The sequence below is a fragment of the Paramormyrops kingsleyae genome, unplaced genomic scaffold, assembly GCF_048594095.1.
Source record: "Paramormyrops kingsleyae isolate MSU_618 unplaced genomic scaffold, PKINGS_0.4 ups217, whole genome shotgun sequence".
In the NCBI taxonomy this organism is placed as follows: domain Eukaryota; kingdom Metazoa; phylum Chordata; class Actinopteri; order Osteoglossiformes; family Mormyridae; genus Paramormyrops; species Paramormyrops kingsleyae.
Window position 1 is genome coordinate 30,423 of NW_027326155.1, and position 19,034 is coordinate 49,456.

The following is a 19,034-nucleotide window of genomic DNA, read 5'->3' on the forward strand; positions in this document are numbered from 1 at the left end:
TATGGCTCTAGAGTCCAGTGGCGGTGTGTTTTACACCACTGCATCCGACGCTTTGCATTGCACTTAGTGACGTAAGGCTTGGATGAAGCTGCTCAGCCATGGATACCCATTCCATGAAGTTCTCTATGCACTATTCTTGAGCTAATCTGAAGGCCACATGAAGTTTGGAGGTCTGTAGCTATTGACTCTGCAGACAGCTGGCGACTGCACATTGTGAGCCGCAACGTGTTGTCCTCGCTCTGTGATTTTACGTGACCTACCACTTCGTGGCTGAGTTGCTCTTGTTCCCAATTGCTTCCACTTTGTAATAATACCACTAACAGTTGACCGTGGAATACTTAGTGGCAATGAAATGTCATGAATGGACTTATTGCACAGGTGGCATCCTATCATGGTACGACCCTTGAATTGACTGACCTCCTGAGAGCAACTCAATCTTTCGAAAAATGTTAGTAGAAGCAGTCTGCATGCCTAGGTGCTTAATTTTATACTCCTGTGGCTATGGAAGTGATTGGAACATCTGAATTCAATCATTTGGAGGGGTGTCCCAATACTTTTGGCAATATAATGTATTTGTGCACTGTGTTTGTTCTCTCTCCCCCAACCCGCATGTCCACCCTCACATTCTCATTCTATTCTGTTACTCCCCGACCTCCTAGACTGGAGCACGTAACACTTGAGAAAGGTATTTTGCATTTTGAAATGTAGAGTTAGTATTGAACAAAATGTGGTTTTGAGCAGAAAATTTACTGTTTGGTTAATTGTGTGATATTGCTGTACTGCTGTGTTGAGTGTTTAGAAAAAGTGTTTTAAGAATAGATAAAGTCTTGTTAGCGGTTATAAAAAAAAAGCTATGTGTCCCACTTGATGCCGTGTGAATGTAAGTGTGCATATGTGTGATCTCCTTCCTTCCCTCTCTGCTAGGCCCCCTTTTTAATGCAGTGACACTTTCAGAATGAGGACAGACAGCTTACTGTAGATGGATATAAACAGATACAGCTAAAGCCTGCAATCAACACCCCAGACATGCCTCCCCTCCTCCTCCTCTTCATTGTTATGGTGCTACCAGGTAAAGATTGGTGCTTCTTTCTGCTTTATGTTTAAATGATCCAAACACGAAAATAAGTATTTTGTTGTTAATCTTGTACTTTCTTTTGATAAGAAAATTAGGTATTCTTGTCACAGACAATTGTAGCTTTTTCTTGGAAAGTAACATAACGCCATATTATCTTGAGCAAGTGAAGCTTTCAGCCACTGAACATAACTGAGAAAACTAAAGATAAAGCTGTTATCAGAGTATAATCCACCATATTTGCTAGTTCTGCTCAAATTCCTACATTTTGTGCATGAAACAACAAATCCATTTTGATTACAAAAAAGAAATGACAGGAAAATGTCTGGTATTACTAAGTAAGACTAGTCTGGGTCACATTTACCAGTGTGGACATTCTCCTTTTATTTTACCAAAATGGCTTATTTTAGATGTTTCTGGCTGATTTGTATATTTTTACTCAGTGCACGTATGTAATACTCTCCTCTATTGTCTTCTGGCATTCATTGTTTCCCTCTCCTCTCTTTTCTTCTTCCATGCATCATTTTCTAAAATGTAAATGGATAAGATAGATCTTTATTGTCACTATTATAGAAATACTGAAAAACAGTTTAGCAGTCTCTGTTTAGCAGCATAAGAATAATAAATAAGAGAAATAAAACACACAAAAAGAGACAGCCATCCTATTAAAGAATGAGTGTCAGTGCAATGAGTGCAGCATGTTAGTCCGTATAGAAGACAGTCATTGAGGGGGGTGGATACTGTTACCCAGAAACAGTCATTCAGGGCGTGGGGGATGGGTGCATTTGACTGCCTGTGGGTAAAAGCTTTTGTTACGTCTCTTTGTTCTTGCTCTGATTGACCTGTAGCATCTGCCAGAGGGGAAGGGTGGAGAAAAGATAGTGTCCAGGGTGTGAAGAGTCTTTGATGATTTTACTGGCTCTTCGCTGGAGTCTGCCAGTGTAAATGTCCTTGAGGGGGGGTAGTGCTGTTCCGATTACCCGCTCTGCCCCCCTTACCATCCGCTGCAAGTTCTTCCTGTCTTCCTCAGTGCAGCTACTTGAAGTCCACTATCATCTCCTTGGTTTTGGATGTATTCAGTTCCAGGTTATTACTGTCACACCATTGCCTCAGCTGCTGAACCTCCTCCCTGTAGGCTGATTCATCGTTGTTGTCAATCAGTCCTACAATGGTGGTGTCGTCAGCAAATTTGATGATGATGTTGCTGGTGTGAATGGGAGAACAGTCGAAAGTGAGAAGGGAATAGAGGAGGGGGCTGAGGACACACCCCTGCAGCGTGCCTGTGTTCAGGATGAGTGGAGGAGATGTGGTCTCCTATCCTGATGTTCTGGGGTCTGTTGCTGAGGAAGTCCATCATTCAGGTGCACAGTGAGCTGCTGAGGCCGAGGTTGCTCAGCTTTTGAACCAGCTTGTGGGGTCGTACTGTATTAAAGGTGGAGCTGAAGTCCACAAACAGAATCCTCGCATAGGTGTTGCTGTTGTCCAGATGTTTGAGGGCTGTTTGGAGAGCTGTTATTATGGCATCCTCTGTCAACCTGTTTGCCCTGTATGCAAACTGATGTGGGTCGGTGTCAGCTGCAGCCTTAATGTGGTGCATAATGCGTCTTTCTAGACACTCAGTGATGATGAGAGTTAAAGCAACTGGGTGGTAGTCATTCAGACAGCTCACTGTGCTCTTCTTCTTATATGATGTAATAATAATGATATAATAATAATGATGAAATAATAATGATGTAATAATAAATATGATGTAATAATGGATTGTCAAGTGCTTGGGGTAACTGTGCTGTGAAGGGTGCTATATGAAAGTGAACAGAATTAAATTATCCTATGTACTACAGGACAGCTGGATATTCTGGATGTTCCTCATGTTACTTAAACTCATTTTCATCTTGGCTCCATTATCACTGAGAGTGTATTATGTGTATGATACTGTAATATTAAGTTTGAGTTTAATTATTATAATAGTTTTAAGAAGAGACCAACTAAGAATAAGTGATTTGGTTTATTAATTACAATTGTTTCAGTAACACTTTACTTAAATCAGTCATTATACTGCATTATACACATCATTAAAATGCATTCATATACTGTAGTACTATAAACATGGCCATTTATAAAAAGGTGTACCACATTATGGTCATGTGTATTATGCACTACCAGTGCTCTATGATGCTCTCATCTTTAATGCATTATAAATATCTTCATAATGCATCACAAAGCATCCTTAATTTTTATACTGACCATTATAATGCATTATGAAGGTACTTATAGTGCATTAGGCCACTTAAAATTAATAAATTGTTTTACATGGCCGCCCGCCTCAATTTTTTGGTGCCGCCTCAATTTTTTTTTATATTTTATATTTTTCAAAAAATCCGTTTTTTTCACCTCAAAAACTGTCAGAGATTGTCAATACGCAGAGATCGTCAATACGCACGTGCGCCATCGTCAATACGCACGTACGTCGTTTGAAATCATCTTGTGTTTCTCTCAAACTGGCTGCCGTAAGTGAAAAATCTTGAATGTCAGCCTCGGATTTTTCCACTTTTTATTGTTTGCACTGTTGAGAGTTTAAAATGTTGAGACACTGACAGAATAAAGTTTAATTTTCTAGTTTTAGTATATCTCTGTTGCCGTTCGTCTTTTCGCTAAAAATATAAAATATAAAATCCCCTACTCACCAATATTTTAGAAGTTTGAGTCATGTAAAACAATTTATTAATTTTAAGTGGCCTTATAGATGAGAGCTTCATAGAGCATTCATAATGCATGACAAACATGCCCATAATGTTTTATGCCTTTTTTTTTTTATAAATATTTATAGCCATGCTCATAATACCTTATGCATGAAGGAATCTATAGTCTATACTATATTTATTTGACTACTCTAAATGTTGCCATTATTTCTATTTTTTTAATGATTGTCTTTAGTTTCTTCTTCTAGGGGAGCATGTGTGACCCGTGGTAGTCCGTCCCGCCCGCAATTCCTCCTGCGTTGTGTTCTGGCGTGCAAAAATGACCGGACACCGTGCTTGGTCTGAAGACTTTTACTGGCTGTAAACGTATAACATTCATGAGCTGTGCAGTCTGGCTACCCCGCACTCCCAGCTCCCCTCCAGTCGTGTAAAAAAAGCTCTGGTTAAATTATACCACAAGGCTAAATTTACACAAAACTCCGGAAAAAAAAACAGAAAAACATCTCCTAAACATTTCAGAGCTCTGGCGAGAAAAGAAAACTTAATACACATATTTTCACTTTATCATAAATTTACACACATAATCTGGCTCCAATTCGAATACATTCAAATACAAAGAAATTTCCTCCCTACCTGTAAACGTATAACATTTATGAGCTGTGCGTTCTGGCTACCTCGCACTTCCAGTTCCCCTAATAAGAACACAAGAATGCATATCTTGAGTGGTGGCTCCGTCCTCACCTGCGAGCTAAACCAGCATGCTAGCGGCTAAAATATTAGCATACTTCCCACGAAATAAAACCCCAATTTAACAACCCCAAATCCCCGAAAGATCAATTAAACCAAATTAAATATTACCCCCAATAATTTCCCAGCTTAACTGTACCCAAATTTCACTTAAAATTTATAAGTGAGAAACTTTTATCAGCAGCGCGCCAGAAACGATCTTACGTCCAGCACCGCACCACGGTACTTCAAAAGCTCTGGCTGGAGCGTTTTTTGTGCGCGAAAGACATACAGGTAGGACAAAGTTGCTACACGTAATTAAGCAAGAGAAAAACATACATATTCAGAACGGTGAAATAAAAAATGTAAGTATTTTGGTGAAATGATTGCATGGCTAGAAAATGAATTAATTTGATTGGTGACTATGCGAGCAAATATTTATCTGCAAAGCGTTAGGCAAGTTAGTGCCAAAATTATTTATGTGCGCAAATGTGGATTTGCACTCGAAGCTGGTATTTGCATGAGGACTTGGATTTGCAATACAGGTTTTGTACTTGAAAACCATTTTCTTTTTGTAAAAAATATTTTTATGAATTAAGATATTTGGTTTCGCATTTACAAAAAATATTGACGTGTATTTGCAAAATGTTTTTCACGTTCATTCACAAATCTTCATATACAAGTATAGATCATGTGATGCGTATTTCTGTTCAGTATTTTGCGAATGAAAATTGTGTTCAGAGCGAGCAAATTTCATTTTACGGGTGCAAATTAGAAAGTACATCATACAAGTATATATGGCACTATTATGACTCCATAGTTTGATTTGTTTTGGGGGGGGGCATGCAGAGAAAAGATGAATAAGTCTCCGTATTTCAGTTATCCAGTAGATGGCGAGTTAACTAAGTTCAGCTATTGGTGATTGGTGTTATTCCACACGTAGTGAATATTATCACTTTTAATACTGTAGAAAGGACCATGTTCGACTGCAGAGGCATTGTGATTTTAATTGTCATTACCTGGAATGTTATTCAGATCCTGCAGTATCAGAAGATCGTAGTTACCTATTACAAGGATGTGCATATTAAAGTATAATTATCTTGTTTTTGTAGTGAAGAAAAGAGGTTAAAAAAAAACTGCGAAACTGACATCATCTTGATTGTACGGAAGAGGATTAGGGCCACCATGAAAATATTATTTGAATTCTGACTTTAATCTCAGAATTCTGACTTTAATTTCAGAATTCTGACTTTTTTCTCAGAATTCTGACTTTAATGTCAGAATTCTGACTTTAATCTCAGAATTCTGACTTTTTTCTCAGAATTCTGACTTTAATCTCAGAATTCTGACTTTAATCTCAGAATTCTGAGTTTAGAAAAAAAAGTAAGAATTCTGAGATTAAAGTCAGAATTCTGAGATTAAAGTCAGAATTCTGAGAAAAAAGTCAGAATTCTGAGATTAAAGTCAGAATTCTGAGAAAAAAGTCAGAATTCTGACTTTAATCTCAGAATTCTGACTTTAATGTCAGAATTCTGACTTTTTTTTCTAAACTCAGAATTCTGAGATTAAAGTCAGAATTCTGAGAAAAAAGTCAGAATTCTGAGATTAAAGTCAGAATTCTGACATTAAAGTCAGAATTCTGAGAAAAAAGTCAGAATTCTGAAATTAAAGTCAGAATTCTGAGAAAAAAGTCAGAATTCTGACATTAAAGTCAGAATTCTGACATTAAAGTCAGAATTCTGAAATTAAAGTCAGAATTCTGAGATTAAAGTCAGAATTCAAATAATATTTTCATGGTGGCCCTAATCCTCTTCCGTATGATTGAGATTGCAAAGCAGATTCAGTGAGTTTAATAGATTGTAATCTGGCCTAACAGTCAAAAAAATGTAAATCCAATAACTGTGGGTCAATGTACTAGCTGATCTCAGAAACAATGTAAGATACAACATTTACCAAATATGGACCACAATCCATAAGCAGGGTGAGAAGATACCAGCAGCAGCGACATGGATATCTATCTGTCTAAGTATATAATTAGTTTTCCATTTCTAACTGGTTAATTGTTTTTCTTGCAGCCATCATCCCTGTAAGAAGTTACGGACAAAAAACATTAAGAGGGTCAGTAGGAGGATCCATCAGCATCTCGTGTTTCTATGATAAGCAGTATAAAAACAGTGTGAAATACTGGTGTAAAAAGAATTCCGGGTCATCCTGCAGCACAGAGACACGCAGTAACTCCGCACAGAGCAAGAACAGGGTGTCCATCAGTGATGAGCCCCATAACTTAGTCTTCATTGTGACCATGAGGAACCTGCAGAAGTCAGATGAAGGCAGTTATTGGTGTAGTGTCGTGGATGGTTTGATATATGCGGCTACCTCTGATGAAGAATACATGTTAATTGCTACAGGTATGTTTGTTGTTTAATCACCTTCTTCTTAAAAAATCATTGATTGTAGTACCTTATAAAAAAGCAATTGTATTATGAACAACATAAGTATATAAGTATACATGTGATGTACAGACAGAAACACAAAAGGCAATAACAAAGACAAAGTGCAAAGACAGTGTGAACAATATTGATCAGAAAATAAATAATTAAATGGAAATGAATTAACATGTGGTGCCTGTGCAGTTCACATAATGACAGACTGGCGCTGCCTGTATTTACAATGAAACGCCGTCCTGACGCGTCCTGCTGGGGGCGACAGCTGGTGCAGCGGGAGGATTCACCCCTCCTGTTTTATGTTAAAGATTCCTACAGGAGCCTGAATGGCCTGATTATTTACAAACGGCCCCCAATAGTACATGTGCAAATGTATATATGATAAGCAGATGGAAGGTGGTTGATTCATATAGTTTTCCAATGATAATTCTATGACTGACTGACTGTTTGTTCTTCTACAAGCTGAAGAAAGAAATTCCAACCTGAAGACATTCAGTTATTTAAGAGGACAAACGGGAGGATCCATCACCATCCCGTGTTTCTATGGTCAGGAGCATAAACACCGTGTGAAATACTGGTGTAAATCAGAAAATATTCAACCCTGCACACCAACTACTAAAGTGACCAAGGGGACCATCGCTGATGTTCAGGATAAATTAGTCTTTCTACTTAACATGACGAACCTGCAGCAGTCGGATTCGGGAAATTATCAGTGTTTTGTGGGTGAAAGAAACACTAAGGAAATGTCTGACAATCTGTTCTTCCTGGTTACTCCAAGTAAGCTAATATAATCTCTGTCTTATTAATGTCAGTGTAATTTCACCCCAACTTCAGTTAATTGGTGCTAATAATGAGGGTTCAAAAGCATTCATCTAAATTTTATTAATTTTTTTAAAATCATCTCCTACATCTTTCTTCAGCATTCCTTGCCTCTGTGTTTAACAGACCCCAGTCTCTGCATAAAACTCAGGCCCTTTAAGCCTTTATTGCCCAGGACATTTCATCTCACTTGGTTGTTCCTCTCTGTCTCTACAGTCATAAGTTATCTGCATGTTCATTCTGTATTATATGTTTCTGATGCTCCGTCATTCATGTTCTCTCCCCATAGCTGCTCAGAGTGTGAGGACTGAGAGCTGGGTTTCTGCACGGAGAGGAGGACCTGCCACCATCTCATGTTACTATGACCAAAATTATAAAGATAAAACCAAATACTTGTGTAGAGGATATGAACGGGATTCCTGCTCCACAATAGCACAGTCAGATGGGGAACAGAGTAGAGGGAAAGTGTCAGTCTCTGATGACCGTGACCAAATGGTGTTTAATGTGATCATAAGGAACCTGCAGGAGAAGGACTTTGACTATTACTGGTGTGCTGTGGAGGCGTCTGCAGCCCAAAATGATCGTGCCTTTGTGCCCCTGATAGTCCGGGAAGGTAAGCTGTCAGTTCCTGAGCTGTGATTCACACTAAATGAGTCCATGGTGACCATGTGCTTCTGTGTGTCACACTGTGATAAAGTCAGAGGGTGTTTTTCTATACAGCGTCAACCAATCAGAACCAGAGTTTAATGCTGTCACTCAGAGATAGATATCAAAATGAATGCAGGTGTAATATGAACACAGTCTGTAACTGCAATGCAGTGTCCTTTGTATATATTTTAATGTAAAAAGCAGCTGAGGTCTGGACCAATAGCAGACTGTAGTGAATCAGACGCTGGCTGTTTAATATGCATCCCTGCACTATGTGTTTGTGTATTTACATTTGGTGCTGGTGCCACATTCTCAGTCTTCATTGATGTTGAACTAATCCAGTGGTCTTTCACATCACCCTTGACAGTAACCCCTGTGTCAACTACACAACAGACAGAACAGGACCATCATACAACACTGAGAGCTACTGTTTCTTCTCCTCGTCCTTTGTCACCCAATTCAACAAGACAGAACGCCACAGATTCAAGGTAAGACATACATATATGATATTTGGTAAATAATAAAATCAGATACACTGGACCATCTTATATTTTGGTATTTCCTCTGACGGCTCTGCTGTGCTTAATTTGAATTATCTGCTGTAGGAAATCAGTCAGATTTGTGGTCTTTACTGTCATTGTCATGATCCGCTCCGTCCGCTCCTGATGTGTGCCACGCCCACCTCGTTACCTCCTGTTCAGCCCTAATTGTGATCGCCTGTGTCCTGTTAAGTCTAGCTTGTCTTTTGTATTTAGTCCTCGTCTGAGTCAGTCTTCCCCAGACTTCTCATTGTATTGTTTGGATGTTCGTCTCTGTCAGCCTTCCCGCTCCTAATAAACCCCGTTTGTCCGTATTAACGGCTCCGATCGCCTGCTTTCCGGCTCGCTCACCCTAGAATCCTGACAGACAAGCTGTTCTGTTTCAGAATTGCAGTACAGGAGGTACAAATATCCTATGTTCACCTCAGTCTGAAATGTAAAACAACATAATCTTAGATGTTTAAGGGCTTCCCATTTTAGAAGGAGTTAAATAATCAATTTGGTAACACTGATACCTTCACAATGCAGTACAAAGCATCCTTAATGCGTTTACCAACCATTATAATGAGCTTCAATGGCGCTTAATTATATTATAATTTATACTAAAAAGTCTTATGACTGTTAACACTTGACTACATGCTTCTAAACGTGTAAATGTTTAAAAGGGGAAATGATCATAAAACCATTGCTAAATGATTACTAAGCCTATAGTGATTATTAATTCTCAATAAAATATTTATAGGCAATAAGCATGTAGTTAAGGGTTATCTAATTATTTACCAAACCTTAACATTTATAAATGGTTAAAAGGGAAAATGATCATAAACAAATCATGGTAACACTTCAAGCCTCTCCCTGTGAAATGTATACATTACTCTTTATTATTTTTTTATTACTACTTTCATTTCTTAAGAATTTCTAAATGATTTGCTGATCATTAACTACAGGCTTAGTAATAATTTAGTAATGATTTGTTTGATAATTTACCCTTTTAATCATTTATAAATGTCAAGGTTTTGCAAATGATTAGTTAACCCTTAACTGCATGCTTATAAATGTCTTATTAAGGATTTGTAAATGATTAGCTAATGTTTAACTAAAGACTTATATATGCAGTATAACATTATTATAAAGTGTTACTATTTTTTTCTGTCTAGGTGATGTTAATAGGATTCTTTCTTTTTGATGAAAATGTCTGGTGGCATTTTGTGATGTTAAATGACTGTGGTCAGAATGAGTTCTTTGATTATTTCTATTTGTATTCCTTCAGTTGATTGATACCCTACAAATATACTTGCATGTTGGGTGTGATTCGTATGCAGAACTTGGGGAGATAAAATCCAGGTAATATGAAATCCATCATGTTTATTTCCCCAGTTACACCACACTGTTGGTCTCTGTGGGGATCGTAGGACTGCTGCTGCTGCTCACTGTTGTCATGGTTACTATGATACTGAGGAAAAGATCTGGTGAGAATGAAATTAAATAAAATGATAAGAAATTCAAGTGAGTCTGTTTTCACCAAATTATCATTGTTTTTCTTCTTAGCAATCACCCATGCCAGAAACAGGAACAGAGAAAACACGGCTGACCTCAGTGTAAGTGTATCTTTGGACATCTCGTTTACGGGTGCTGTGTGTGAGTATTTGCATGACACAGAGTCCAGCTGTGAACTTTCCACCAGTGTGGTCTGGTCCTCTGTCAGATAAGTATAGCTTAGCAGAGCTGAACGTGTGAAAACTGCAGCAAATCAATGAGCAGATCACACTAATAAGCATTAGCTCTTATACCACAGACCAAGAATGCCATTCTTTAGCATCTTATCTCTCATCACATGTCATCGTCTCCCTTTCCTGCTGGTCTGAGCACGGTGTAGTTTATTAATACGCATTCATGATTCTTTGTATATTTATTGATATGTAAAGGATAAGGGGGTTATGAAATGGATTTTTTATTATTTCGTTAATTATACAGTTTAAAAGTAATGGTACCTGATTACAGTATCCATTTACATTGTGTTTACAAAGTTACAAATAAAGAAAGTTACAAATAAGAGGAGGCCATACGCCCATTCAAGCTTGCTTGGAGGGAATTAAACTAAACTAAGTTGCCAGTATCTTGTCAAGTTCAGATTTAAAGGAATCTAGGGATTTAGCTTGCACTACCCCTTCGGGTAAACTATTCCGTACTCTAATTATACACTGTGAGAAGTAGTACTTTCTCAGATCCAAACTAAAGTGCTCTTCCACTAATTTCTGACTGGCCATACGTTCTTGAATTATAACTTACGTTGAAGCAGCAGTTTGGATGAACAGCATCTAGGCCTGTTACAGTCTTGTATACCTGGATCATGTCACCCCTTAGTCTCCTTTGCTAAAGGCTAAACAAATTTCTCTCTGTCAACCCCTGTACAGTATGTACTGTAAGACATCCCCCCAAGGCCAGGAATCATTCTTTTAGCCCTGCGTTGGACCATTTCTTAAGTGGCAATCTATGCAATCTAACAGTAATGGTTATAATTACAGTAATAATTCCATTTACAGTGTTTTTTCCTCTCTGTAATTATACAGTGTAACAGTAATGATACATGATGACAGTATCCAATTACTATGCTTTTTTTCCCCCCTCTCCAGCCCTCTGTAGACCCCAGTGATGAAGTGACATACATCTCAGTAACAGCAAAGGCCAGAAATATGGCTGCTTCATCTTCTCAGGTCAAGCCATTAGAAAATATGGTAAGAACCTGGAGACCTGAATGTAATCTGAGACCCATCCATCAGAAAACAATATTTCAAACACATAATAAATTTCCTTGAGTGGCACAAACATTGCAGCATAAATGAAAATCCATGCATTTTATTTGGGTTTATTTAGCTTGGAAACAACATTGAAGCAGTCCTGAAGATAATGCAGCCCAGTAATAATGTGTTTTCTCCCTTAGACCTCAGCAGACCCAAATGAGACCTATAGTAACACAACCACACAGAGGAAAAAGGTATTTCCCTTAAACTCCTGGAGCCTCACACTGTTGTTGTTTTTAGACAAGGTACCAATGCCCCCAATTACTGGTGCACTGATGTACACAGACTAATGTACAGACAAATTACATTTAGAGTATGACTGTAATGTTATAGATTCATGTGCAATATTTTTTGTATAAAGTATGAAAGGTTAATTTTCCAGTTTAAAAGTCTCTACTTTGGTAATACTTACCAAAACAATAAGTACAAATAAAAATGTATGTAGCTGGTTGTAAAATATGTTATTGTGCACTGTCAGTCAATCACTGCAATGACCCACCCACACAGCTGCAACCCCAAAGCTAAAATGCACCACTAGCTAAAGTCAGGAGTCTCTGTCTGCTTCCCAGGCTGCAGCGGATCCACATGAGGTCACCTACAGCGCTGTGGTTCGCAAATAGAAAGCAGCAAGTCGTTCCCCCCAGCCCCCAGCTGAAGGACCCTGAAATTATCATGATGTTCACTGATGTACTGATAGAGAATATCAAAAGATGTTTTTATTGTGTGTTTTATTATTAATACAAATAAAATTTCTGTCTGTCATGTCTCACATTGTTGGACTCATGGGTTTTTGGGACCTTGGCTTTGAAATGCTTCTGAGTGACACTGAAACCGCTTAAACCTTCCAGGAGCTAATCCCAGGATGTTTAGGGCACTGCAGACAGAACATCACAGGGACACCAAGTCTTTGGAGACAAGGAGACACCCAGAGCTCCTGGATCAGGTCCACATAAACACAGAGAGAACATGCAAACTCCACACATACAGTGTCGGGAGTAGAATCAAACTGTGATGCTGACATAACTGTATACTATTATCTATCCATCTTCCATAACCTCTTTTGAAGGTTGTGAAGGTTGTGGGGAGCCTATATATAGTGGATATGGTGTACTGGGAATCAGGCAAAGGTGTGATCTGGGGGTATGTATAGCCGTCTGGATTTATAGTGGTATACTGAAGCAACTTTACAGTTAATTTCAAATAAAATATGTAACTTTAGATATGTGCAATCACATGATAATCCATGATCAGATTCGGATTTAGTAGAAGTTTTCCATCAATTTGATACCAAACGTGGCATCACAACTGGATTATTCACATCAGTACATAGTGTACGCGATTATGTTACACATCACCAGATATTGACACTTTTAGGTAAGTTTTACAGAAGTTCTATTCCAAATTCCGAACAACATATCTTAATCCTACTTCTGTTTATGAGTTGTCATATGAGTTGTCTCATATGAGTTGTCAGTTTCCTAAGGTAACAGTTCAGGCTAAGCGTTTGTGAATTACCATTTTGTGGTTAACTTGGGCTTATTACAATGATTTGATATCCGTGTTCAACAACACACATATTAATTCATCCATTTGTTGTACGGAGTGGATGAGACAAAGGCAACGTGAAAAGGCACCCTCTTGCTTATTTATGACTCGAACACTCGAACTCGAACGAATGAAAGCAGATATATATACAATGAAACCCGGAATATATAGAATGAATGTTGACAATGAAACTCGAAATATACGGAATGAAATCCGATATATATGGAATGAAAGCTGATATATGTAGGATCACACATGCACATATGACAGGGCTGAGATTCCAGGTTGCCTGAGACAAGGCCTAGCCTAGTACCCGTTATCTCGTGTGCTCTGTGCCCGGTGACAGTTACCATGAAAGTGTCTGTATCAAAAGTTACACAAGCTTAATTCAAATCATCAGTAAAGGGGGAATCAGTCTGGTCATAAATCCCAAAAGGACTGCCACAGACACCCCTCTGAAAGCCCGCCAAAGAGATGGTCAGCCATTGGTCCTGGAGTCGAATTCCTGGTCATCCCTATTCATGAACTTTAGACCATAAAACCTGGCACCAAAGAACAAAGAAGAGCAGAAAGACCATCAGCCTGAAAAGAGACACGAAAGCACATCAGCCCAGGAGAAGAGAAGCCCACAAGAAGCCCTCCTGAAGTCTGCCGGTGAAGGCCCAGCTGGACAGAGAGCTGCAACCAAGACAAAGCTTCACAAAGAGAGAGAATCCAAGGGGCTCCACTCCAACAATCTTTCCAAATGCCGCACCTTCCTGAGTGCCATCATCCCATCAGCTCATCAGCCTCTGCGACCAACTGCCAAGACCCCCCCCCCCCCCACTCTGCAACCAAGCAAACCAACTTCCTCTTATTCTAACAACTGAATGCTGAAAACTGCCTAAAAAGTTTTTTTTTAATTTTTTTTATTATCCTTGGCGTTTATATGATAAACAATTTCAATCTTTACACAGAATGCCTGCATAATTTATATTTTGAAGAACTGCTGTTCGTACGCTAAAAGCTAAGATGATATTGAATGAAAAGTATGATATATATACAATGAACGTGAAATTACAGATAGGCACTGCTTTGGTCAACTTCGTTGGGTCTTCCACTACAAGGAGCGCGATGAGGGGGAGTGTCACTGGGATGCCAGTCTAAACATGGCAGAAACAGCTCGAGCCCTAGTGCAGTGTCTTTTGAATAACGAAGAGTTTATTGAAACCGTGGCAAATGCATGCAGCAACAGCACTGCTGCAGGCCCTAATGTGCACTCGTCATTTGACCGAGTGGATGATGAGGTGGCATGCCATAATATATATATATATATATAAAATGACCAATAATGTTGTTTTCAAAATTGCATATTGATATAAAATTTATAGTGAAAGCTGGAGTCATCCACATGAGGGCTGAAACAGGACATAAGCCACATTTAGGAGAGAACAAGGGGGCAGGAATGTGGGGTATGACACTTGAGTTTTCCTGTCCTTGGGGGGGTGGGGGTTCTGCAACACACCTACAACTCACTGGATGCCACAGAAAAAGTTGACCCCTTTTCATTTAAAACTCACCAAAAAAAGGATACAAGGTAACCCATGAGTTCGCTGAAAAGCATTACCTTGCAAAAATACAAAAGGAATTATTGAACCATTCTCTGGAGATTCCAAATACAGGAATGCATAATAATTAGATCACATATGGGGATTTATCCAGTTCTACAGCCATGCAATCCTTCCAGGTACAGAAAATAATTGCCCCATATGAAGTGTATTCCTCAAAACTCTTAATTCGGCAGAGAAATCCTCTTCCAGGCCCATTCTGCTGCCCCTTTGTTGTTTTTTCCCTTCTGCTTAAAAGGCAGTATATGAGTACTTAACGTTCCAAATACTACATGTACAGCAGGGGCACTGATGAGCAGCTCACAACTTAAAGTTGCAGATACCCATTGGTACAAATATATATCAATGTACATATATATTAACATCTTGTATCAGTAAACTATGGTGAACCTGAAATAAGGCTGTATCACAACCATTTTGACTACATGCCGGGCTTCGAGCACACCACCAGAGCTATCAACACACACCACAGGGGACACCGGGGACTCACATAAAATCATTGATTTTATTGATTGCACATCGTGGTGCGCATTAAATTTTTCAATCTGACTCGTACAGCCATAACAACAGATCAGCCATCTCTCCGGAAGTAGGTACAGCCAAAACAACAAACAAAGCCCAAAAGTCAACTCCACCCGTCATATGGTTAACTTAAACATGTACGTAAAATAAATAAAAGTAAAGACAATATTCCTCCTAACTTCATCGCTTAACAAAAAAAGCACAATAACATTCAATCAACAAAAAAGGGCTCCAACCCCCTTCCGACAATGAAGTCTCAGCAGTTACAATGATGTACTGTTTGATCTAATACAACAATGCAGTAAACCGTACACCAAGATCCCCCGCAAAGAACACGCAGTCCCCGCCAATCAGCATCTTCTCTTCAGGTCAGTTTGCTTCTCGTTTATAACCACTCATCCTTCATGTATGGAACACACCACCTACAGGAAGGGAGGAACACCACCACAAAACACAAAGCAATCAGGAATAGAATAGTACAACATGACCACCAAGAAGGCTAAATAAAGGCAGAGCTGTAACACGCAAAAAGAGATATTTTGTGAGAAACAGGTGAAGCATATTTTTAAAAGAACACCTTGCCAAGCAAGAAGCATGGTGCTGGATCCATGATGCTTTGGCAACCATTGGAACTGGGAATATTGTCTTTAATAGAAGCTAAAGTTCCTGAGTCTATTAAGAAACTGTAGCTGAAAAGATACTGGATATTTCAAGAAGAAAGCAATCTAAAATAAAAGTCAGTAATACCCCAAATATACATCAACACTAAAATACTTGAAAGAAAAAAAAGATTAAGGTTTTGTTAGATTTGACTGTTACTGCAAATATAATACATATCAAACATACAGTGCAGGCAAGACTTTAAGGAAGAGTGAGGGGAAAAAACAAGAACAGAAAAATTTAGCTGGCTACAAGAAACATTTATAAGCTGTGATTTCTGCCAGTGCAGGTATTACTAAGTTATGACCGACAAGGTGCCCAGACTTCTTCAGATTTTAGATATACCGATTTGAGATTGAATTGTCACTCTACTGTGTAAGTGTAATAGTTTTTTTGTCAGGGTTGCCCTCTGATCTTTCCGTGCTTGGGCCAGAATTTCTATAACCCCTTTGTGTACGTCATTATAGCATCTGACCCATCCATTTTTGAGAGAATACTGCCGTGCTGACTGTGGTATGTTGTATCTGGATCATTCCTTCTGACTGTGTGCATACAAGCTCACATCGCCATCACTTCTGATGGCAGCAGTCTGGTCACCACAACGTAATAATTACAAATGTGCACACACACACACACACACACACACACACACACACACACAAACAGGTTTGTAATTATATCTTTGAGGGGGCTCTCCATTCAATTCTACGGGCATTACCCTAATTCTAACATGATGACCTTAACCTCTACCCAGCCCTAACCTTAACTTACAGTAACTGGTCTCTTTGTAACATCCATCATTTGAAAAACTTGCAGTGTTTTTCATCTTTTGATGATGCTTCATCTTCATTGTTATGCAACACAGGATTAGTCTTATTTATATGACCAGATGTCCAAATGGTTTGAGATGTTTATCTTTGAGTATGGAGTCACATGAATGTGGCATAGAGGTGACAAAATGACACAGACACACAGCTTAAAAATAGCCTGCTTTATTATCACAAAATCTTAAGTTGCTTTCAGCAAAGCCTGCATACGCCCCTCTGTTCGGCTGTATGGCCTCCTGCCTACATTTTACTTCTGCTAAACTGCACAGAGAGCCGTGTTGGTAAGTGTGAGTCACCAGCTTCACGGGGGGGCACAGCAGTGACAAAGTGTCAATTTCCCCACCCGGCCTCTAGTGACACCTCCATCAATAAAATACAAGTAAAACATGCTGTACATTTGCCATCACATGCTTGGTGTAAATTTTAATCCTAGATTTTGGAAATAAAATTCTGCAGTGACCAACGTACAATATCCAGCCCTAGATGAGCTTCAGACTTTAGCGCTGCATGTAACTTTTTCTTGGCCGGTTTTGTACATGCTCCTCCTACCGGGGGGGGGGGGGGGCATTTAAGCTGTGCCCCCTCAGAAGACAGCTCCAGGTTCCTCCTGACTCTGCACTGGGTAACTGCTATTGGGGAACAGACAACATGGAATGTGACCCAAACCATGCCCAGTTACTACAGAGTGTGTGAATGATCCCTTACTCACGGTTTGGTGAAAAAATGAGCTTAGTTTCACTGACATCTTGACTGAATATGATTCCTTTGTTTTCTGATGCCAATATTGCTTGTTTTTCTTTGTTTCATGTATAAACACTGTAGGGCCTCTATATTCACCCTTTATTTTTGTTTCTGACACACAACCTTTTTAAAACTACATGAAAATTGTCTCTACTGATGACATCACAGTTGCTCAAATCACATTGAAAACAGCATGACTAAACATGACATATATTCCAGTCTCAACATGATTGGTTTTATCATTCGGATTTAGTCTGAGATAAAAGGCCATGATTCAGCTACTTACTGCAGTATCTCCAGGTTCTCATCACAGCCACAATGGTGCAGATCAAGTAGACGAGGCCTACAGCAATGTGCAGAGTGACATGCAGAGCTCGCCCCCTAGTGGAAATAATCAGGAAGCTCAGTCTAACCAGAATCAATCTGTATCACAATAAGCCTCCTGTCAGGCCACAATCCTATGAAACTGGGAATCATTTTAACATCAGCTATAGGCAAACTAATTGTATTATTTCATGGTAAATAGCAACATTTTATTTAATGACAATGTCTTATTTCTCCTGTTTCAAACCATGGAAAATAGATTTTTTTGGAAATATATTTTTATTGAAATGATCCTTTATTTTCCATTTGCACAGGTACATTCCAGTGCTTCTCATTCCCTACTCCATATTGCTCTGCATGAGACATACAGGAGGGAGCAAACGGATATGTTATACTCTTTGTAAGCAAGTAATCTTACCTTAAATCAGACATAATGAAGCTCTGTCCGGTTATGTTGCGTGTTAAATTAACACATGGATGAGTCAGTGGCGATGTCACCCATTCTGTCTGTTGCATATTGGGACTTGAATTGTGGTCACCTGTTACCAAATATCATATATGTATGTCTTACCTTGAATCTGTGGTGTTCTGTCTTGTTGCATTGGATGTCAAAGGACAAGGAGAAGAAACAGTAGCTCTCAGTGTTGTATGATGGTCCTGTTCTGTCTGTTGTGTAGTTGACACAGGGGTTACTGTCAAGGGTGATGTGAAAGACCACTGGATTAGTTCAACATCAATGAAGACTGAGAATGTGGCACCAGCACCAAATGTAAATACACAAACACATAGTGCAGGGTTGCATGTTAAACAGCCAGCGTCTGATTCACTACAGTCTGCTATTGGTCCAGACCTCAGCTGCTTTTTACATTAAAATATATACAAAGACACTGCATTGCAGCCACAGACTGTGTTCATATTACACCTGCATTCATTTTGATATCTATCTCTGAGTGACAGCATTAAACTCTGGTTCTGATTGGTTGACGCTGTATAGAAATACACCCTCTGACTTTATCACAGTGTGACACACAGAAGCACATGGTCACCATGGACTCATTTA

General features: G+C 39.0%; 1 protein-coding gene across 7 annotated transcripts; it reads left to right on the top strand.

Moving 5' to 3' along the window:
- The first annotated feature begins 581 nt into the window (after positions 1–581).
- Positions 582–12,519, top strand: LOC111837021 (polymeric immunoglobulin receptor-like). Of its 7 annotated transcripts, XM_072708661.1 has the most exons (12): positions 590–685; positions 925–1,069; positions 6,573–6,615; positions 6,715–6,905; positions 7,404–7,718; positions 8,050–8,373; positions 8,776–8,896; positions 10,325–10,416; positions 10,496–10,545; positions 11,581–11,682; positions 11,889–11,942; positions 12,318–12,519. In XM_072708661.1, exons 2-12 carry the CDS (start codon positions 1,027–1,029, stop codon positions 12,366–12,368), a joined length of 1,386 nt encoding a protein of 461 aa, XP_072564762.1. In that variant the 5' UTR covers positions 590–685; positions 925–1,026; the 3' UTR covers positions 12,369–12,519. The 7 variants fall into 7 exon arrangements, 6 of the variants coding, with proteins under 6 accessions (XP_023654545.2, XP_072564762.1, XP_072564761.1 ...); XM_023798777.2 differs by having other exon boundaries at positions 582–685; positions 6,573–6,905; positions 7,404–7,487; XM_072708660.1 differs by having other exon boundaries at positions 6,573–6,905.
- The last annotated feature ends 6,515 nt before the right edge of the window (positions 12,520–19,034 follow it).

Bases quoted from the DNA above. Each gene is read 5' to 3' on its own strand.
- LOC111837021 (XM_072708660.1), top strand. From the start codon at position 1,027: ATGCCTCCCCTCCTCCTCCTCTTCATTGTTATGGTGCTACCAG. The intron at 7,719-8,049 runs GTAAGCTAATAT...CTCTCCCCATAG, and splicing joins GTTCTTCCTGGTTACTCCAA to CTGCTCAGAGTGTGAGGACT. The intron at 10,417-10,495 runs GTGAGAATGAAA...TTTTCTTCTTAG, and splicing joins GATACTGAGGAAAAGATCTG to CAATCACCCATGCCAGAAAC.